The 17,015-nt window shown below is 42.8% G+C and overlaps 1 protein-coding gene across 1 annotated transcript in view; it reads left to right on the top strand.

The window, feature by feature from the left end:
* Mov10l1 (Mov10 like RISC complex RNA helicase 1) overlaps positions 1–17,015 on the top strand; it is a 64,185-nt gene that overhangs the window by 4,518 nt on the left and 42,652 nt on the right. The window contains exons 3-9 of the mRNA XM_005067076.4: positions 1,787–1,949; positions 7,012–7,124; positions 7,869–8,053; positions 9,169–9,312; positions 9,943–10,166; positions 10,615–10,738; positions 12,979–13,173. Of these exons, the coding sequence (XP_005067133.1) occupies positions 1,787–1,949; positions 7,012–7,124; positions 7,869–8,053; positions 9,169–9,312; positions 9,943–10,166; positions 10,615–10,738; positions 12,979–13,173 (1,148 nt within the window). The remainder of the gene's footprint in view (positions 1–1,786; positions 1,950–7,011; positions 7,125–7,868; positions 8,054–9,168; positions 9,313–9,942; positions 10,167–10,614; positions 10,739–12,978; positions 13,174–17,015) is intronic.

The raw sequence follows: 17,015 nt of genomic DNA, 5'->3' as shown, positions 1-17,015 counted from the left end.
TGAATGGAAGTGAGGAGAGTGGGCACCCTTGCCTGTTCCCTGATTTGAGGAGGAAAGCTTTTCCTCTTTCAGCATTGGGTTGATGTGAACCATGGCGTTTTCGTTTATAGTCTTAACTATGCTAGAAAAGTTCCCTCTTTATTCCAACTTAGTTGTTGTATTGTGAAGGATTGTTGAGATTTTTTTGTTTTGAGACAGTCTCTCTATGTATCCCTGGCTATCCTGGAACTTGCTATGTAGACCAGACGGGCCTCGAACTCAAAAAGATCTGCCTGCTGCTGCCTCCTGAATGCCAGGATTAAGCCAGGCCTGGAAAATCTTAACATAAAATTATTGTGGCATCTATTCCTTGCATTAATGACAATTTTCATAAAGACATTGACATTTTTGAGTGTTTTTAATTTGTGTGTATGGGTATTTTGCCTGCATGAATCTGTGTGTGCAGTGCATGAAGAGGACAGAAGAAGGTGTCGGATCCCTGGAAACTGGAGTTAGAGATGGTTATTAGTTGCTGTGTAGGTGCTGGGAATTGAACCCAGCTCCTCTGAAAGAGCAGTCAGTGCTCTTAACTGCTGAGCCACCTCTTCAGTCCGAAGACACTTTTATACAAGTATGGCATATGCTTTGGCCATATTAAATTCTATCCTTCCTTTCTTCTCTATCCCAGAAGGCTTGAATTTTACCAAATGATTTTTATCCATCAACGGAAATATTTGTATAATTTTTTCTTCATCATGTTATGTAATATGTTGACTGAATTTCAAATGTTTAACCATTTCTACATTCTGGGATAAATCCCATTTGTTTGTGGTGTATATTCTTTATAATATGCAATTACATTCAGTTTACTAATCTTTTCTTGAATATTGTTATATTTATTCAGAAGAGATTGCTATACAGCTCTGTCTCCAAAATTATGTTAAATTCTGACACCCATGGTTCTTGGAATTACAGGTAAGACTTTTAAGGAGTGATAGGTTCATTAATAGGATTCATGCCCTTATAAAGGACAAGCCATAGAGATCCTTAAAGATCCTCCAGGAGCAAGAGAGATGGCGTAGCAATTAAGAGTGCTTGTTGCCGGCGTTGGTGGTGCACGCCTTTAATCCTAGCACTTGGGAGGCAGAGGCAGGTGAATCTCTGTGAGTTTGAGACCAGCCTGGTCTACCAATCAAGTTCCAGGACAGGCTCCAAAACAATACAGAGAAACCCTGTCTCGAAAAAAAAAAACAAAAAACAACAACAACAAAAAAAAGAGTGCTTGTTGCTCCTGTAGCAGACCTTCATTTGGGTCCCAGCACCCACATCCATTGATTTAAAACTACCTGTTACTCCAACTCCAGCAGATCAGATACTATCTTCTGGATTCCATGGGAAACTGCTTGGATGTACACACAGACACACATGGACATAGACACAGACACAAACTTAAAAGCCAAAAAGAATTTTCTTTTTGAGACAGTATCACTGTGTAGACTTGGTTGACCTGGAACTCACTACATAGACCAGACTGATCTCTAATAGAGACCCACCTGCCTCTGCGTCCTGAGTGCTGGAATTAAAGCTGTGCACTACCACATCCAGCTTAATCTGGGCTTTTGTTTGTTTAACTCTTTTTTTTAAACCCTTCAGGAGGCACTTCTGTGAATCAGGAAGCAAATCTTAACAGGCACTGAACCTGCTGTACATGAACTTGAACTTCCCAATCCAAGATGGAGTCATGCCTGTAATTTTTTTTCTTATTCGCCTCCATAATGATGTAAAGAGTCACTCATTTGTCTTACAGGTGGAAGCTGTCTCTGATAAATGGGAAGATGATAACAAAAACTCTTGCAAAGGGTTGTCAGACTCCAGGCCCAGAGTACTGATTGGCTGTGTGACATCCATGTTAGAAGGTGCTGGTTACATCAGCCAGACCACATATTTCTCTCTGGAGAGTGTGTGCGAAGGTAGCCAGATGGGTTTCTGTTTCATATTTAAAATGAAATTTTCTGTCTTTTAGTAATTTTTATGGGTTACGTTTAAGTCAGCTACACATATTATTGAAAGAGTCATGTTTGGGAATGGCTGCCAGGTGTTGGCCTCACACGGGGGTTCTTGAATGTTGGGTGGACTTTGGATTGTGAGGGGGGCAACTTAAACTCTGCTTTTAGTATTTATCTGTCAAACACATTCACTGGTCACTGAGTTGCTAATACAAAGATAGTGTGTTGGTCTAAGAAATGTCCTTTTTTTGTTTGTTGAGACCAGGTTTCACATTGTAGGCCAGGCTAGAGCTTGCAGTGACCCTACCTTCCCTGCCTCAGTCTCCTAAATTCTTGGCCTGATTACAGGTTTGAGCCACTACATCTGGCTTAAGAACAGTTTTGTTTTCTTTTTAAGATTTATTTATTTATTATATATACAGTGTTCTGCCTGCATATTTGCCTGCATGCCAGAAGAGGGCACCGGATCTCATTATAGATTGTTGTGAGCCACCATGTGGTTGCTGAGAATTGAACTCAGGATCTCAGGAAGAACAGCCAGTGTTCTTAACCTCCAAGCCATCTCTCCAGCCCAAGAACAGTTCTTTCTAAGATACTTTGTATTCAGTAAAGTAAGACTTGGATCACCTTGCAGTTTCTCATTTTCTGTTTTTAATTACATTTGTTTCTAGCCAAGCTAAATTTTTATTTTATGCCTAAAGAAATAATTTGCTCATGTCATTCACTAAGTTTAATTCAATGTTTGCTGTACACCTACTGTCTAGTAGTGAATACCATGCCAGTTGTTGAAGACTAGAACAGTGAGAATCAGTTCTTCCTCCAGGAAAAAAGGAGTACATACTGCAAAGAGGAAGGGAATTGGAAATGTTACCATGGGAGTTGCTTTTGAGCTGGATAGCACTAGGCTACAGTCAAAAGATGAGTATCAGCTGCCCTATAGCCTGGGTGCCAGAGGCAGCCGACTTAACGTGCCAGGAAGCTTCCTATGTTACTATGACTGGTAACCTATAGTTCCAACATGAAATTGACAGATAGCTATTGGGGATTTTGAAACCTGTTTTGTCAGAGGAATCTGAAGGTTGCTTGTGATTGTCTAGACCCATGATTATTTATTTAGTTAGCGCAGCCTTGATGGGAGAAGTTTCCAGATACAAAAGGTGGAAGGTGTTTAACACAGCAACTATTGACTATGTTGATGGATCTTTCTGGAATAAACACGTCAACACCAGTTGGAAGAGAGATATCACCAGTGGACAGAAACCAGGATAATTTTTTAAAGGCCTCAGTAGTTTATATTTTTATTTTGTTCTCTAAAACCAGAAGGTAGGGGGCATGGGGGCAAGCCATCATGATTTTACAGAAGTGTATGTGACTGTCAGCAGGTTGTTAAGGGCAACAACTGATTATGTCAACTATTTTTCCAGCTCATTCTGTTCCACATAGCAAGTGAAAACATGTTTATTTAGAAGTGGACAGTAAAAGTATGCTTTAATTATAGAAGTAACTAATTAAATCCACATCTAATAATTGGTCTTTTCTACCTTATTCTACCTCACTGGAGGTACAAAATGTTTACCTGAGGTGTGTGGATTTCCTAATACAGAAAAACTTGTGTGGTTTCTATAGGGTGAATATGTGCTTAAAATGTGAAATTTTCTATTAATATAACTATAAAACCCAGGTTTTTACTGTAGCAAAAGAACATTCTTGAAAAAAAAATATAATGTGAAAGACACTACCAAAGCATGGAGTCCAAATAGTGAGTGGACTAAGGGACTTTCCAAGAACTTAGCACCAGGTACAACCCAGTGAGGTTCACCCTGGCTCAGACTCCCCCTTGTCAGTTAAAGCAATCACCTGAGTTGTTCTCATCTCTGATATTCCCTAGGTTCTTTGGTTGTTACTTTTAAGGCCTGCTCCCAAGGCTGGTCAGGTTGCTCGGTGGGTAAAGGTGCTTATTATGCAACCCTGGCAACCTGAGTTTGAGCCCTAGAACTCTTGTGTAGATGAGAGGAGAAAATTGACTCTAGAGTTGTTGTCTGACGTCCACACACATGCCTCAGCATGCAGAGCCTGCAGGTACATGCACACACATGTGCAAGTGCACATACACAATAATAAATTTTTAGGCATGTGTGGTAGCACCCACTTTTTATCTAGCACTAGGGAAGTAGACTCAGGAGGACCTTTCTGAATGTAAGCAGCACTGTAGTATAATCTGGGGTCCCAGCTGAATAGAAAGGAAAAAAGGAGAGAGTGAGCTCAGGACCAGCATTCTCTTCTCTTGCCTGAGAGTGCGCCTGATGTGATCAGACACCTCACATTCTAGCACCACCACTAGGGCTGCTCTCAATGCCATCTCTTCCACCTTCAAACTGTGACCCAAAAAAAACTTTCCTTGTAGTTGGTTTTAAGTATTTTTTCACAGCAGTAAGTTAAATAACTAATATCGACAGTCAGTGCTGAGAAGCGGGACTATTGCTTTGAGAAAGCTGGCCATAAGGTTCATAGGCCTTTGGAAGTTGTTTGCAGGAGAAGGAAGAGTTGGAACTTTAGGCTAGAGAAGCCCGAGAATGCTACACAGAGTTTAATGGGCCATTCTGGTGGGAATACGGAAGACCTGAATGGGAAGTGGAGTCTCCGCTCATGAGATTTCAGAAAGAACTGAGGACTGTACTGGGAATTTGACTACAAGCTATCCATGTTACATTCTGGAAAATTTGGCTGCTTCCTGCCCATATTCTCAAAACTAAATTCAAAAGCAGTGGACTAAGTTGTTTGGTGGAGAATGTTTCAAGACAATACCAGTATTCATCTGTGGCCTGGTTTCTATTAATTCTTACTTAGATTTATAGTAAGATTGAGCAGAAAAATAAGAAAAATTGGTGTGAGTGGGGCTGAAGTTACAGACAAGGCGAGTGACAGGAAAGCAGCTAAATTCTTTAAAAAAATACTAGCAGCCTTAAAACTAGACAGGTGTCCTGATTGCAAGACTTTACCTAACAAAAGTACGAAAGGAGAGAACTGAACTGAGAATGGCCACAACAGAGGCTCGTGCTTCACTGTTTCCCTGGACTCGGCCACCAAGATCTACAGAAGAAGGGAACCAAACTACATCTTAAACTGGAAACAGAACTTAACAATGCCATCCTTATGGTGCTGGTTTCCCAGGCATGCAGAATGGACTATTACTGAGATTTGCACTGAAGTTCCAGAAAGCCCTTGAGGCCATTGTGTGACAGGGTTGGATTTCCTGGAAGAAGGTCCTAGAAATCATTGCATGAATTGGTGATAGAGAAGACTAAATCCATAATGGAGATTCCCAGGATGTCCAACAAGGAAAGCCCCAGGTATAGAGTAGAGCTGGTCCACGCTATAGGTAGCAGAGCTAAAGGGGCAGGACACCAAGGCTATTGGCGCCCTACAGTAGTCCATCATAAGGCCCCCAAGTGGACATAGAGCTTTGGGAGCTTACATTTGGTTTAGTGGTTTAACTCTTGCTTTGGCTCAACCCTTGCTATACCTCTGTTTCTCCCTTTTGAAATAGGATATGTATTGTGTCCATTGTATAGTAGAAGTATATTGTTTTTTGTCTGTTGTTCTTACAGAGGCTCACTTTTAAGCTTGCTTGAATCTTAGTGGGGAGACTCTGGCTAGTTTTGAGGAGTTTGACACTGTTAAGACTTTAGGGACTTTTGAAGGTGAAATGGGTGTATTTTGTAATATGAGATACCATGAGCCTTTGAGGGCCAGAGGTGGAATGTTATAGATTTTGGGTGTCAAGTTGACAACAGGTATACTTGTAACAGTTAATATTCACTACTAACTTGACTGGATTTAGAACCACACAGGAAATATCTCCGGGCATAAACGTGTCTCCAGAGAACTTGACCAAGGAGGGAAGACCCACCCAGAGTGTGGGTAGCATTATTCTGCAGATTGGGCCCCACCAATGTTCATCTTCTCTGACCCTGACTGTGGTTGTGGTGTGATCACTGCCTCATAGTCTTGATTATGTGTGTCTGTATGCACACGTGTATATGAGCACAAGCATCATGCTCTCTGAGTATGATGTATGTATTGGGTGGGTTAATAAGGAGGCCATAGGTGCCGTTCCTTAATTGCTGTTCGCTTTTTTTTTTTTTAACAATTTAGCCCAAACTTTGGATTTGGCTGGAATGGCTGGCCAGAGAGTGTCAGGGATCTGAGTCTCCACTCCTCCAGCACTGCAGTTACACATGTGCCCCCTCACACCGTGACTTTATGTGACTCTAGGATTTTAACTCATCATGCTTGTGCTGTCTTCGCAGCCCAGGCTCTTTGGAGTTTTATTCTGGTTTTAGTTTTGGTTTTTGTTTGTTTGTTTGTTTTTGTCTTTTAAGACAGGGTCTCACATGTAGCCCTGGTTGGCTTAGAACTCTCTCTGTGTCGACCAGGCCGAACTTGAACTCACAGAGCTCTACCTTCCTCTGTCTTCTGAGTGCTGTAACTTAAGGTGTACACTACCACACCTGGTTAAGACTATTTTTTGATGTGGCAAAATATAGAGAGTAGATTTAATGGGGTTGTGGATCTGAGATGACAGGCCTGACTTGAGACTGACCATACTGGGTTTTCTGCTCTCTTACAGCAGTGGCTCTCAACCTGTGGGTTGTGACTCTCACAAGGGTCACATATCAGATATTTACATTGTGATTCCTAACAGTAGCAAAATTACAGTTATGAAGTAGCAATGAAATAATTTCATGGTTGGGGGTCACCACAGCATGAGGAACTGTATTGAAGGGTCACAGCGTTAGGAAGGCTGAGAACCACTATATTAGAGGCTGGAGGATGGTTGATACCCAAAACTCTGCTCCATTTAGCTAATGTGAGAGCATGGATTGATTCAGGTTGAGGTGGTTACATGAATTGGATCATGACAAAGAAATGAGGAAAGATGGACCAGAAATTATTTCAATGTGTTATAACCTCAGAGTATACTGCACATTTGAAAGTTATTGAAGTTTTCTCTTTGGCCATTCAGGTTTCCGCCCATGCAAAGGAGACTGGGTAGAAGCTGAGTACTGGATCAGGCCAGGGACATGGAGCAGCGAGGCAATCTCAGTGAAGCCACTGAGGTACAAGCGTGTGGACAAGGTATTGTGCTGATGAGTGAGTGGTTCCTGTGTTTCTGTTACAATTGCTTTCTGGGATTCTCCTTGATGCTCTAGTAAGCCTGCATAGATAAACCTCAGTCCTAACCTGTGCTTCATTAAGGAAGCAGAGGCTGGGCTGGAGTAATGGAGTAAGAGCACTTGCTGTTCTTTCAGAGGACTAAGGTTGGATCCCTGGCACCCACATGGTGGCTCACAACTGTTTGTGAACTCCAGTTTCAGGGAATCTAATGCCCTCCCTCTTGTGGTGTCCAAGGGCACTGCATGCACATGGTGCAAAGACATTCAAGCAAAGCACCCATTCACAGAAAGCAAATATTTCTTAAAGGGAAGTAGAGGCAGCAGCATGCTTGTATAATTAAGGTCTGACTTACAGCATGTACCTGGATGTGTTCAAGGAGTTCTAGAGCAAAGTATGCATGTGATGAGTTGTGGGCCTTGAGCTTCCTTGTCAGCTGGTGATTTAGGGAATGGTATAGGTCATGGAAGCATTGAGTGCACTGGGGTGGATGCATGAGCTGGACCATGTCAGGGCAGTTTGAGAAAGCAACCACCACAGACCTCATCTTTAGCCCGAAAGCTCCCAGGCTCTTGTACATCTGTGTTGTTTGGATTTCACTAGCTTTGCAAGGCCAGCTGGGTTGGTCTGAGTCAGAGAGGCAAGTGTTGAGAACTGTGCCCCTTGTCCATAAACACTTTCAAGCAATGTTCAGCACTGCACTTGCAGGTTTGCATTTCCAGCCTGTGTGGGAGGAATGGGGTGATAGAGGACAGCATCTTCTTCAGCCTGGACTCCCTGAAGCTGCCGGAAGGGTACACACCAAGGAGACACGACATTGTCAATGCTGTGGTGGTGGAGAGCAGCCAGTCATGCTACATCTGGAGAGCACTGTGCATGACCCCCGTGAAGAGGTGGTATCCAAACCATTCTCCTTTGGGAATAAAAAGGCCAATTTTAGTTTAATTTTAAGAGTTGTAGTCAAGTGCTGTCTAACATTTCAGTCATTTCAGTTATTTGTGAATTGTATATATGATGCTTGTCCCAGAAGGTCATACCACCAGGCTGACAAGATGGCTCAGCAGCTAAAAGCCAAGGCTAACAATCTGAGTTCAATCCCTAGGACTAAAATACTAGGAGAGAACTGACTCCCATAGTTGTCCTCTGACTTTCATATGAGCCATGGCAACACACACACACACACACACACACACACACACACACACAGGAGGGAGCGGGGAGAGGAGTGGAAGCTGCTGGAATGAAGGAGCCAGAGCATACTGCCCATTTCTATTCTTGGGTCACTGAGCATGTGGACATAAAGAAGCAGAGGAGTCCTTTTTGAGAGAAAGAAGTTTTTTCCTGAAGAGCAAAACTTCCCATTGATTTGTTTTCCCATACAGTCAGATATTGCTTAATAATGCATATGTTCTGAAAATTTACTAGTCAGGCAGCTTAGTGGTTGTGCATATATCATAGAGTACAATTATATAAGCCTATTGCTGTAGGCTACATGTTGTGCTACTGTGCCAAATACTGCAGGCTTTGTAAGTGTTAGGTGTACATCTGGACAAATGCAATATAGAAAAGAACAATGAAATATTTAGGCAGTGTTAAGTATGCAGTCCACTGTAAAGGAAATGTAGTTATGTAGCCTTTGACTGTACTTAAAAGCAAAGGAAAAACTACTCCAAATACAGGTTCTCTGAATGCAAGTACCTCCTCTCCTCTTCCCAACATCCACCCCTTGAAATCTTAGAGGTGATGGAGAGCAGAAATCTCAGCACTGTGACCTCTGGGAATAGGTCAAATGCCACCTGTTTCACTCCTTACCTTTAGTCTTTGGGAGATTTGTGATGCTTTATTGTGAGATGACTTGAGAAATTGTGGGGCTTGTAGAGTCACTGACTGGTCTCTCTTTCACGTTATCAATCAGTTGGTCTCCAGGGAGGTGGGAGGAAGATGAGGAAAAGGCACCAGCGCTTTAGGGAGGCCTCAGCACCTTGACATAGTTTGATATTTTCTTCAGAGATACTGCCACTATTGGTGAGGACCCTCAGGAGCCCTATGGAGCACTCTTACTGATAAACAAAGGTGATATTGAAGTTACAAGAATGACCAGTTTTGGAACATTGAAGGAAGGAGAAAGCAAGGCAATGGTGATCTGGATAGAGTAAGTATGCCCTGGAGTTTCAGGTAATAGGTGACAGGGGAGGGGCACAAGTTGATTTTTAAACTGGGATTTAAGATATTCTGTAGAATCAACTGTGTGATACCTGTTTATGTTTCCCTCTGAAAGTCTATAAACAAAATCTCATCCCTTGGGCTAGCGAGTTGCATCACTGGGTAACGGCACTTGCTATATGCAGGCCTGGAAACCCAAATTCAGTCCCCCAAACCTAATGTAAAGTAAGACACAAATAACCAATTCCCTTGAGTCACTCTCCAACCTCTACAAGCACACCCTGAGACACATGCCTACACATATATTAGAATAAATGAATGATTGGGTGAATGAATGAATATTAAGAAATTTCACCTCAAGATGGTGTGGTGACTCATGCCTACAACACTAGCACTGGGGCGGCAGAGGCAGTAGAATTACTGCAAGTTCAAGACTGGTTTGTGTAACAAGGCTATATTACCCTCTCCACAAATTTTACTCTAAAATTTCCCTGAAGCTTAACATTGTACAGATGTTTACAGGCATAGTTCATTACGTTGAATTTGTGTGGTTTTAGTTGACTGTAATGTCTCAGCTCTGAAGTCCTGACACAGTCATGGTCTTTTTTTTTTTTTCCAGGAATAAAGGACAGATTCCTCAGGACCTCGTCAGTTGCAGGCTGGCTGGCTGGGATAAAGCACAACAATTTAGATTTGAGCCACAGGGCAGAAGCAAGGCCTGTTCAGGGGAGGCTGCTGTTTCTGTTCATGAGGGCGAAAATGTTAATTCATTGAATCACAACAGAGACAACAAAGCTGATGAGCTACCAGAGAACAGTCTGGTGAACACAGAAATCTCTCCAGGTAGATGGTACAACTGCTGCTTCTAAGGTCCAGGAACTGAGCCTGAGCCAGCCTTGTGGCCTATTGAGTTAGTGAGTTTGCCCTATGGCCTGCCAACACTTGATGCCTGGTATCTTTTTTATTTGAATACTTGTGCCCCTGAAGTCTTGGGGCTGGGAGAGGGACAGAAACAGCTTGACACAGACCAGTGTGTGCTTTAGGAGATACAGGAAGTCCTCAACTAGGGAGATGGTAAGGGCCGGAGACCTTTCCCTAATCCTGGCTGGTCTTATGGGTTCCTCCTCCCCCCTCCTTCTCTGTTCTGTTAGCCATCTGCAAAAGCTAATTGTGTGTGTTTGTGTGTGTGTGTGTGTGTGTGTGTGTGTGTGTGTGTGTGTGTGTTATTCCAGCATTGTTGGGAATAAATTACCTTCTCCCACTAATGTTTGATTTAAATTTCATTCCCCAGATGACTGTGCTTGTGAAGAAGAAAGTAGAGAAAAAGGAAATGCATCAAAGAAACAGGAGCCTGGGCCTGGGGGCCCCATTCCTCCAGGGGAGAAAACTTCCATTGTGGTCACATGTGATGCCAAGTATGTGCTTGGGGCTGGCAAGAGGGGTACTGGTGCGTGCTTCTCTCATGGGTCATCTGTGATGCTTTTATAATTTTTTTCTTTGAGACAGGGTTTTTCTGTGTAGCTCTGGATGTCCTGGAACTCACTCTAGACCAGGCTGGCCTCAAACTCAAGTCCACTTGCCTCTGCTTCCTGAGTGTGAGATTAAAGGTGTGAGCCACCACTGCCTGGATATTTTTAAAGTGTTCATTCCTGTCTCTGACGGAACCAAATCACAAAGACAAGAATTGGTTCAGAAAATTCCCCCTAGAATAGGATCCATGCTCATCTTCAGCAGACAGTGGGACTCCATCTTTACAAAGAAAGAGTATTCATGACCCGTTTAGAAGTAAGCTCACTCCCTTGCTTTTGAGCCCTTCTGATGGTAACCATCTTGAGCTAATTTTCATTGTGTCCTGGTGTCCCCAAGATCTCGGTCCACTCCACCCCTCCCTCATCCTCTGGCATCTTGTCAAGACACTGTAGTGGATGAGCGGTGGGAGGGAAAGAAGGGCAAGCCCAGACTGGAAAGTCGAGTCTCCATTCCGCTGCTTCACCTGTTGGCTGTAACCAGATAGCAGTCCCCAGCCTTTCCTGTTGTCTCTCCTCATGTCGCCACTACCGTTCTAGCTGCTCAAAAGCATGTAGTCACCATGGTTGACATTTGGGTCCAGGCTTCCTTCCCATTGGCAGTCATTTAAATCTTTTTGATCTGACTACCTTGCTTCAAACCCATCAGATTGTAGGTGAGTCACCCATGTAAAATGAGACAGCTGAGTTTTAGCCATGAGTAATTAGGTTGAGAAAGTAACAGGAGTAATTAAGTTGAGAAAGCAGAGGTTAGTGTGTACAGCATAACTGTTAAGAGTCACAGCTGGAAATGAGCAATCAAGTAAGAATGGTGCCATTTTAGTCACATAGTTAGAAGCATTATTTGACTTTGGGAATACTGAAAATGTTTTTCCCTATTTAATTTCAGAATTACAGAAAGGGCTGATTTAAGTCCCTGAATTTATCTTGATATATTAGTTACTTCGCCTGTTGCCATGATAAAAATACCTGGAAAAAAAAAGTTTAGAGATCAAGGGTTTATTTTGGATCACAGTTCTAACTTATAATCTAGCAGGGTGTGGTAGTGTATGCCCTTGATCCCAGCACTTGGGAGACAGAGGCAGGCAGATCTCTGTGAGTTTGAGGTCAGCCTGGTCTACATAATGTGTTCCAGGACAGCCAAGGTTAAGCAGAGAGACCCTGTCTTGAACAAAACAAACAGCAAAGTATAATCTTTCATGATAGAGATGTCTCAGTAGCAGCAGGAGCTTTCGGCAGCATCAGCCTGAATGCTATCCTATTGGAAGACTTTTGCCGAACAAAGAAGTCCTTTATCTTTAAATTCAATTTTACTCAAGTTCTCAGGATAGAGGCAGAATGAAGTCGGATTCTTAGCCAAAATACCACGTAAATGACCTCTAGCCAAATTCCTAATGGAAGGTCTTCATTCCATTTTGAAATCTCATGAGTCACGCCTCCATGCTTTTTTTTTTGCATTTTTGTCTTCCATCCCACCTGAATGGCCCATTAAAAATGCTTCCAGCATTTTAGGGATTTTCTAGCCTTAAGTATCAGACTCTTGCACATTCCAGCCACAGAAATTTCTAAAGGCCTAAGAACAACATGGTAGGATTTATCACAGCATTGGCCCGCTTCTCAGTACCAATTTTCTGTATTAGCTACTTTTCCTGTTGCTATGATTAAAAAAATAGCCCAGTGAAAGCAATGTAAGGGAAATATGGTTTGCTTTGGTTCACAGTTCAAGGTCCATTGTGGCAGAAGTACCATTGCATGCACAGTCAAAGCAGAGAGCATGATGCCTATGCTCAGCTTGCTGCTTTTTATATGGTTCAGAATCTTATCCCAGGAAATGGACACTCGATCACTCTAACCAAGAATAACATCTATAAGCATCCCCAGAGGCCTGTCTCCATAGTGATTGTAGACCTTAACCACATTGACAGCTAGGAATAACCATCACATTTGGGAAATACTGCATTTATTGTCTTATAAAGTAAGCTTTTCTGTGTAAAAAAAATTACTAAGTAGTCAGCATGGCTGTTACAGCTTTACAACCTTCTCAAATACTGAAAGGGAAATCAGATTGAATCTGACTCATTCATAAATAAGACTAAATTTCTTTTTCTGTTCCCTTTTTTTCTTTCAAGAAACCCTGGCCGTTGCAAAGAGCTCCTTCTGCTGTGTTTCTCCAACTTTCTCATTGGGCGACATCTTGAAGTGAACGTTGTGAGTGCTGAGGAGGCGTTAATAGCTGTGCGTGAGCCATTTTCTTGGAAAAAGCCTAAAAGCTCCCAGACATTAGTGTCTGCAAAGACTACAGTTGTTGTGACCACACAGAAAAGGTACCATACAATGAGTGTGTGATTTTCTGTATGTTAGCTTTATATGTCATGGAAAGGCAGAGGCGTCAGCTGTCATGTCACCCCCTCCACCCTTCCCTCCGCTAAGGAGGTGACAAGGGTAAGGCAGGTATTTGAGCTTGTTTCCATAATTGTTCTTGGGGCAGGATGCATTCCCATGGAACTTGTAAGGGCAGAGTCTGTGTCTGTTACCTCCACTGTCTATGCATACCAGGCCCTGTGCATCCTTGGCTCTGCTTTTCCTTAGCAGGTCTTGGGGCCACTTTGAAACCAGGATGGATTGGCTCTTGGTTCCTGCCATCCACTCCTGGGCAGGACTGGCTCTGATGCCCCTGCTGCACTGTTAGCAGTGGATCTGTGCTGTGCTGGCTGATGTGGCTTTTAGAGCCGTTCCCAGAATTGCAGTGCACCTTGTGTTGGGCCCCAGGATTTCTTGGTCACAGGAAACCTTTTGGAAGATCTGATACCATTCAAGAATGAAATCTGTGACTTGAGCATAGAAAGTTGTGGATGACCTAGTTTCTGCCTGGGTTATGTCCATTTGCTCTTGTCTGAAGTAAACAAAGCATAAAACTTTCGAGAAACATATTTCTTCTAAGTTTTGTCCCAAAAAATGGGATCTTTGTGTGTGAGCATGTTAAATGGCTTTGTCTGGGTACTGAAGACATTGCTGCATCATTGTCACTACTGAGGGTTTGAATCAGGTGCTGCCCACCGCTCTTCAGGGTAAGACTATTATTTCTCTAATACTGGAAAATTCTGGATTTCAGATCATGTTAACCCATTAACAATCTAAGACAAAGGATGATGGACTTCTACCAAATTGTAGACTGAAAGGAGAAAGTATTAGCAGACAGTATTATGGGATTGCTGAACTTGTCGTTGACCATTGTTTGGAAGGCACTGTGGACACCATGCTTCTTTAGACCATTGTTTGAATCACAGCACTGCGACCAAGAAGCTGTGTGGCCTTGGGAATGTTTCTTGACCTCTCTGTGTCTTAACTTCATTTGTAAGTGATAGTCTCTACCTCATGTGGTTTGAGGAGTAAATGGTATAGAGCACGTGAAACACATAGTTTCCTGGCACAGAGCAGTAGTAAGTGCAGAGGGTTCTTGCTCACTTCCAGGGGCATGCCTAGGGGAAAAGGCCAGAAAGGGAGTGAGATGTTACCATGTCTGCAGATGACTGGATCATGCTTATGACAGCAAATACTCTAGTTCCACACACTGTCCAGTTAGAGTCAGCTCAAGAGGAAGCTAATATACAGACCACGTACAAGTGTTCTAATAGCCTGCTGGCTGATTCCTGGGAGTATTAGAGTATGAGAGTTCCTCTAGAGCAGTGGTTCTCAACCTTCCTAATGCTTCGACCCTTTAATACAGTTCCTCAAACTGTGGTGACCCCTAATATTTTTGTTGGTACTTTATAACTGTAACTTTGCTAGTTATGAGTTATAATGTAAATACCTTTTAAATTGGTGAGTTTTTTTCACTGTATGTGTGTCTATGTGAGGGTATTAGATCCTGTAATTATAGACAGTTGTGAGCTGCCGTGTGGGTTCTGGGATTTGAACCTGAGTCCTCTGGAAGAATAATAACCAGTACTCTTAACCACTGAGCCATCTCTCCAACCCCCAATAATCTGTTATTTCTAATGGTCTTAGGTGACCATTGTGAAAGGGTTGTTCAATCCCCAAAGAAGTCTTGACCCACAAGTTGAGAACCACTGCTCTAGAATGAAGCCATTGGTTTCCTGGCAGTCTGGGCAGTGGTAGCCACTCACTCCCAGCTGCCTTATACCTGCATGGTGACTCGCTGGGTCAGTCAGTCCCAGTGCTGTCATGCCCCTGTTGTAGCAATCAGGGAGGGGTCATATACTGCAGTAGACCTCTTGAAATTTTTGTTTTTGAGACAGAGTTTCTCTGTATAGCCTGGTTGTCCTGGAGCTCACTCTGTAGACCAGGTTGGCCTCTAACTCTGAGATCCACCTACCTCTGCCTCCCTGAATGCTGGGACTTAAAGGTGTGTGCCACATGCCCAGCTCTCTTTCATTTTTTAAATAGGTGTGTAAAATAATGAGTTTCTTTGTGATCTTTTAAACAGAAAGAAAATTGTACCTTGATAATATCTGTATGCTCATCATCTACCCTCTTCTACATCGCCTCCAGTAGTCTGCCTCTGCTTTCCCATTTGTATTTCGTTTTTCCTTCTCCTTTTAGACCCTTTTTTGCACACAGTTTCCTTTCTGCCCTCACACAGGGTATGTGTGTTTTTACAGATGCGTATTCTACATATGAGAGAAATTTTTCCTTTTTTTTAGCCTGGCTTGCTTGCTTCTTCCCTTCCTTCTTCCTTCCCTCCCTTCTTCCTTTTTTCCTTAAGATAATGATCGATCTCCAGTTCATCCAGGTTCAGCATGTAACATAATTGTTTTCCTTTTTATGACTGAATAAAACTCTTACGTGAATATTGATGACACTCTGCAGTCAACTGTTGCTGGATATATGGACTGATTCCATATCTTAGAGGACAGTGAAGCAATAAACATGAATGTACAAGTGTTTGTGGTGTGTTATTTCAGAGTCCTTTAGACACAGACCTTGGGGTAACTCCTATGGTAGTTCTGGTTTTAGTTTTGTGAGGAGTCTCTGTACTGACCTCCTTAGTGACTGCTCTACCTCATAGTCCCACAACAGTATAGGTCCCTCGTCTCACTGGCTCTCTCTGTCCTCTGTTGTCATCAAGATAGTGAGATGGAGTCTCTGAGCAATTTAATTAACATTTTTTCATATTCATTAGCCATTTGTATTTCTTTTGAAAACTATTTAATTCATTTGCCTAAATACTGACCAGAGGGCTTGGGTTTTTTATTTTTGTGTTGTTGTTGGGGTTTGGGGGCTGAGGGTCAGGGGCATTGAAACAAGGTTTCCCTGTGTAGCAGTCCTGGCTGTCCTGGATCTGGCTTTGTAGATTATGCTGGCCTCTGCCTTCCAAGTGCTGGGATTAAAGGCATGTGCCACCACTGCCCCACTGTTGTTATTTTTATGGTTGGTATTTGAGGGTTTTGTTTTATTTTTATAGATTCTAGATTTTAATTCCTTGCTAGTTGATAAAGTTTTGCAAGCTGTCGCTTCATTCTGGTTGTTTGTTTTTTCTGCTATATAAAAGCTTTTAATTCCATGCAACTCTGTCAAGCATTGCTATTTACTGAGCTATTGTAGTCATAGGCACTTACCAGTGCCTGCATCTTGAAATGTAGATGCAGAGTTGTGGGTCTTACATTAGGGTCTGTATTAAGGTTTTAATGACCACAGCAACTCTTTTTTTCTTGTTTTCCCCTATTCTTCCCCTGACTCTATCTTCCTGCTCCCTTATGTCCTCCTCTCCCCTCCTCTTCTCCCCTTCTCTTTCTCCTAACTCCCTCTCCCCTCGCCCCAAGTTCCCAATTAGCTCAGGAGATCTTGTCCCTTTCCCCTTCTCTGGGGGACCAAATATGTCCCTCTTAGGGTCCTCCTTGTTTCCTAGCTTCTCTGGAGGTGGACCACAGCAACTCTTATAAAGAAAACATTTAATTGGCATGACTCACAGTTTCAGAGGTTCAGTCTGTTATCATCAGGCCAGGGAGTATGATGCAGGAAGACATGGTGCTAGAGTTAAGAGTCCTACATTTTGCAGGCAACAGGAAGTCAACTGAGACACTGGGTGGTATCCTGAGCATAGGAAACCTCAAAGCCTGCCTCCACAATGACAAGGCCATTCCCACTCCAACAGTCACACCTCCTAATAGTGCCACTTCCTGAGCCTCCTAATAGTGCCACTTCC

This window comes from Mesocricetus auratus, unplaced genomic scaffold (genome assembly GCF_017639785.1).
Source record: "Mesocricetus auratus isolate SY011 unplaced genomic scaffold, BCM_Maur_2.0 Super-Scaffold_100010, whole genome shotgun sequence".
Lineage (NCBI taxonomy): Eukaryota > Metazoa > Chordata > Mammalia > Rodentia > Cricetidae > Mesocricetus > Mesocricetus auratus.
This window is presented reverse-complemented; position numbering and strand designations above follow the sequence as displayed.